The sequence below is a fragment of the Triticum dicoccoides genome, chromosome 2A (assembly GCF_002162155.2).
Source record: "Triticum dicoccoides isolate Atlit2015 ecotype Zavitan chromosome 2A, WEW_v2.0, whole genome shotgun sequence".
NCBI classification, from domain to species: domain Eukaryota; kingdom Viridiplantae; phylum Streptophyta; class Magnoliopsida; order Poales; family Poaceae; genus Triticum; species Triticum dicoccoides.
Window position 1 is genome coordinate 87,032,268 of NC_041382.1, and position 5,310 is coordinate 87,037,577.

The following is a 5,310-nucleotide window of genomic DNA, read 5'->3' on the forward strand; positions in this document are numbered from 1 at the left end:
CTGTGGACGGACGGCTGCATGTACGAGGGGGAGTGGCGGCACGGCAAGGCCACGGGCCGGGGCAAGTTCTCCTGGCCCTCCGGCGCCACCTACGAGGGCGACTTCAAGGACGGCTTCATGGACGGCGACGGCACCTACACCGGCGCCGCCGGGGACACCTACAAGGGGGCCTGGTCCATGAACCTCAAGCACGGCCACGGCAGGAAGAGCTACGCCAACGGCGACCAGTACGACGGCGACTGGCGCTCGGGGCTGCAGGACGGCGCCGGCCGCTACATCTGGCGCAACGGGACCGAGTACGCCGGGGAGTGGCGGGCCGGCCTCATCCACGGCCGCGGCGAGCTCGCCTGGGCCAACGGCAACCGCTACGACGGCGGCTGGGAGGACGGCTGCCCGCGCGGCCAGGGCACCTTCCGATGGGCCGACGGCAGCGTCTACGTCGGCTTCTGGACGCGCGACGGCCCCGGCGGCATTGTCCAGCAGAAGGGCGTCTACTACCCGTCCCCGGCGGCGTCGTCCCCGACGGCGCGCGACCCCCGCGACGTCTTCGCCAGGGAGTTGCCGGGCTTCATGGGCGGCGGCGCCACCGAGTCCATGCCGCTGCACAGGCCGCTCAACAGCTCGGGCAACCGGACGGCCAATGGCCGGGCGAGCTCCGTGTCCGGGATGAGCAATTGCTCCGGCGGCGACCGCAAGTACGACAAGATTTGCATCTGGGAGTCGGACGGCGACATCACCTGCGACATTGTGGACGGGGCCGCCCTGGTGGACGACGCGCGGAGGAGCGTGAGGACGGAGGACGGCGCGGAGGGCGGGGCGCTTCTGCCGCCGCCGTCCCCGGCGCCGCGCATCGCCAAGTGGGTGTCCCCGCGGCAGGCCAAGCAGCAGGGGGAGACCATCGTCAAGGGGCACAAGCACTACGAGCTCATGCTCAACCTGCAGCTCGGGATCAGGTGGGTTGCTCTGTCCATCTCCCTCCATTAGCGACTCTGAATTATGCAGATTTTGGAGCCTTGGCTCTGGAATTTGATCAACCGGAGAGATTTACATTTGCTTTCAGCACCTTTGCCGATTTATTTACAAGTCTGAATTAGGGGATACCAGTGCTACCCTGTCAGTGGTGAATTAGTACTAAAGGGTTTGCTTCGAATCATGCAATCGTTAGGAAATGAAAAGAATTGTGGGTTTGGCCAATCCGATTTCGATACATGGCCAAGGCTTTTCTACCGTGTGGATTCTCGATCAACATGACAGCCATTAGTCATTTTTCAATCCATGATAGTTAAGTTTATCTTTATCTCTGCCCTAACAATGATGTGTTGCCACAGGCATGCAGTTGGGAAGCAAGGCCCGGTTACGCTTGAGCTCAAATCATCGGCATTCGATCCCAAGGAAAAAGTGTGGACAAAGTTCCCTCAGGAAGGCTCGAAACACACTCCGCGGCACAATTCCTGCGACTTCAGATGGAAGGATTACTGCCCACAGGTGTTCCGGTTGGTCATCACTCACCACTCCCCATTTCAAAGCTACATATATGATGAATTGATGATGTACCTGCCTTCTGGTCTCATTATGCTGATCAACATTCCATTTGTTCTGAACCGAATCGCAGGACATTGCGCAAGCTGTTCAAGGTGGATGCTGCTGACTACATGTTGTCCCTCTGTGGAAGCGAGGCTCTCCGGGAGCTCTCGTCTCCGGGTAAGAGCGGAAGCTTCTTCTACCTGACAAACGACGACCGGTACATGATAAAGACAATGAAGAAATCTGAAGTGAAGGTTTGTTCTTTGTGGTGCCCTCTGTCTCTAGGCTTTCTAAGCTTCATCATAAATAATTCCAGAAGTTTTGTGCTGAACGCAAGAAATACTTGTTAACGTTACAGATGCTTTTGAAGATGCTTCCAGCTTACTACAATCATGTCCGTGCGTTCGAGGATACTCTAGTGACCAAATTTTTCGGCCTACATTGTGTTAAGTTAGCTGGCGCAAACCAGAAGAAGGTTAGTGATGAATGCAACTTTATATTTCTTCTCCATACTTGGCACCATCTGTTTTGTATGATTTGTATTCATTATGGCCAATGTTCAAAACTTGCACCCTAACTGTTTGCTGTTGCACTACTACCCAGGTTCGCTTTGTCATAATGGGGAATCTATTCTGCTCTCATAATTCTATCCACAGGCGTTTTGATCTGAAAGGCTCGTCTCTTGGCCGCACGACTGACAAGCCACAAACTGAAATTGACCAGTATACAACTCTGAAAGACCTTGATCTAAACTTCATATTTAGATTAAAGAAGCAATGGTTTCAAGAGTTCCAAAGGTGCAACCATTCTCTTTTCATATTCTAGTTTGTGTTTGAGTGTATTACTAGTAACAATTTGTGCATTTAGTCCATAATGCTAATAAATAACTTAACTGTATCCAAGCAGGCAAGTGGACAGGGATTGTGATTTCCTTGAGCAAGAGAAGATTATGGATTACAGTCTCCTGGTGGGGGTACATTTTAGGCATAATGGAGAGAAGCTTCTGACTGAAGGTTGGTTGGATAACCCATAACACATTTGCAAACTTATCAAAGTACAATCAGTTGGTTGTTTATACCTTACAATGTGCACTGTTTGATTAAAGGTTCCATGGACAATGATACCAACACAGTATCAACACTTCGGCTTTCAAGAGGATACACAGATCAATTTCTTGCTGATCCAAATGGGTAAGCTAGATATTTTACCACCCTAATCTGTTATACCATGTACTTACGTCGTAGTGGAATGCAATTTTGTTTCAAATAATCAAACTTCTGTATATCTCTGTGTTTGATCCTTGTGTCGTAATTGGTATTAGGTAGGCTTCATACCTTCAAATTATCAAATATCGCTAGGTTCGAGCCATTTTTCATGGGGTCCCTTTGCTTATATATGCCGGAAATTTGTCAGTGGTTTTTTGCTCAAGGAAATTTGGTACTTCTCTTTCTAAAGCAGCATTTTAATTCTAATGAGAACACATCGTGTATGTGGTGAGCAATCAAAACTTGATGAGTCAACTGGACCTTTAATTATAAATTTTAATAATCAGCATAATCTTAACAACTGAAATGAAATAATTAGAAATGATATTGATGTGATCATTCTTCTGTGACCTATTCAATTTCAAAATCTAGATTGTGTGCCCACCATGGCTTCTTTCTCCACCTACACCCTAGCTGTTCTTACCTTTCCATTCATATTTTTTAAGCTGTCTTTGATACGTTTCTATGTGCTGTCAACTAGCTGAACAGTAGGTTGTAAATATCCGCAAAACTAAAAATTCAAGACAGGGCTACAGAATTTTGTCTTTGTAAAATCCTGATTTACGCTGTTTCGGCATTTACTTGAGATATTCATCTGAGTATTTGTGAATAAACAGGCTGTCTAAAATCAAACTCGGGACAAGTATGCCTGCAAGAGCAGAACTGACTGCTAGGAAGAACGACTGCGAGCCGCAGCTCATTGGAGAGCCAACCGGGGAATACTACGATGTTATACTGTATTTTGGGATCATAGACATACTTCAAGATTATGACATCAGCAAAAGGCTTGAGCACGCGTACAAATCTTTCCAGTACGACCCGACCTCGATATCGGCAGTGGATCCAAGGCAGTACTCGAGACGTTTTAAGGATTTCATATACAAAGCATTTCAAGAGGACAGCTGAAAAGATCGTGAAGCTTGACAGCGAAGCCGCCCCCCGATGCAGATGAAGTTTGAGATGTCAATGGAAGAAAGCTCAGCCTCTGCACAGCGAAGTGGGGTGCCCGAACTTGTAAGCCGTCGATTTTTTGGTACAAGGATGGGGTGAGTGCAGCTTCAGTGCAAGACTTCTGGATATGGCAGAGTTGCTCCAGAAATGGCCCGGCTCTCGCGTAAATATAAATACTAGTTACATTAATATTAATACATACAACACATAGGGCTCACTGATATTTGTAGGGTAGGAGATGGAGTTGGAGATGTTAACTTAGCGATTCAAGTTAAAGATAGGAGAGGTGTAACCAAGCGCGCAAGCCGGCCCGGGAGTTGTAAATGTTTCTTCTTTTTTTCACCTGATGATGAGGGTAGCAGCATGTGTTAGGTTTTTTGTGGGGTAAAAATTTGTTGATTCATGACTACGCTTGTGGACATACATGCCCATGGGAGGAACATGCTTGGATTTCTTCTGTCTGCACATTGTACATTGTTTTCCGTCTGGGACCTGGCATTGCGGGCATAGAGAGAGCAGTAGTGATGCCTCAGTTTTGTTCCCGGGCTGAAATGATCGTGTCTTGGGCATTTGCCAAGTCCCAATGAATGATGCTGCACCCAAATGGGTCCAGGCCAACTGAACCTCACCTCACCTCAGTAGTGGCAGCTGAGGCATCAGCATTTTGTGTGCTCCGTCGGGGTCAGCCTGTGATGATGGCTTATCTGCAATCAGCAAAAGTCGCGGGAAATTGGGTGTAATGTTTGCACCTGTTGTGCAACTTGCTCCCCTCCCCTGCCATGAGAGGGGCAGATTCATCGGCTAGCTTAGGTTGGTGCTTGTTCGAGTTTAACCTGACTGAATCAGATCAATCTAAATTGGATGCACTAACTAGAAGGAACTGCAACAGTATGTCTGATAACAACATCACATGTATCCATCAATCTAAATCAGATCCAGGATACTGTTTCCAGCACAGCTTAATTGTGGATGCTTTGATGATGCCATGTATAGTATGGCTGTCGTCGTTGTTTTGTGCTGATGAAATGAGATGTTTGATACGCATGTCTGCCTGCCTGCTTGGCCGCACCTTTCGGTCGCGGTCGTCAAGCCATCCATAGGTAGTGCCTGGATCTGGATCTTGATGTTTTTCACCTTTGATCCGGTGATTGGACGGTGTTAGGTTAGGCCTGGTGTTTGAAGCTTTGCTGCCGCCCATACGCGACGTGGATCCGACTTCGCGGATGGATGGATGGAAGAAGGTGACATCTTCTAAAAGCGTTTCCTGCCAGGTGCAACACAGCTTTCTTTTTTGGTCTCCGAATTTGTCTCGATAAAATATGCTTCTGAGTCCTCATCTTGTTAGCGTGAGCAGTATTTTATGGTGTTTGTGCCGATGGACGCATAATAAGCATAGAAAAATCGAGGGGAGGGGAGGGGGTTGGAAGATGAGACAGTTGTGAGACGTGTTCCCGTGGTTTTTTAATTTTGTTATGCGTGTGATCGATCGTGGCCGGCAGCTCTCGACACCGAACCTTCTCTCGCACGCTGATTGGCCGCCGGCGATTCTGTTAACTGATGTAGAAAACAG

The 5,310-nt window shown here is 48.4% G+C and overlaps 1 protein-coding gene across 1 annotated transcript; it reads left to right on the plus strand.

Annotated features, from left to right (window-relative positions):
* Positions 1-3: 3 nt before the first annotated feature.
* Positions 4-4,205, plus strand: LOC119357667 (phosphatidylinositol 4-phosphate 5-kinase 4-like; the record flags this gene model as incomplete). The annotated part of the gene is made up of 8 exons (XM_037624535.1): positions 4-953; positions 1,329-1,493; positions 1,613-1,778; positions 1,883-1,999; positions 2,128-2,321; positions 2,431-2,537; positions 2,630-2,714; positions 3,407-4,205. Coding segments are annotated over 8 exons (2,073 nt in total), but the record flags the coding sequence as incomplete, so codon positions are not given.
* Between the last annotated feature and the right edge of the window lie 1,105 nt (positions 4,206-5,310).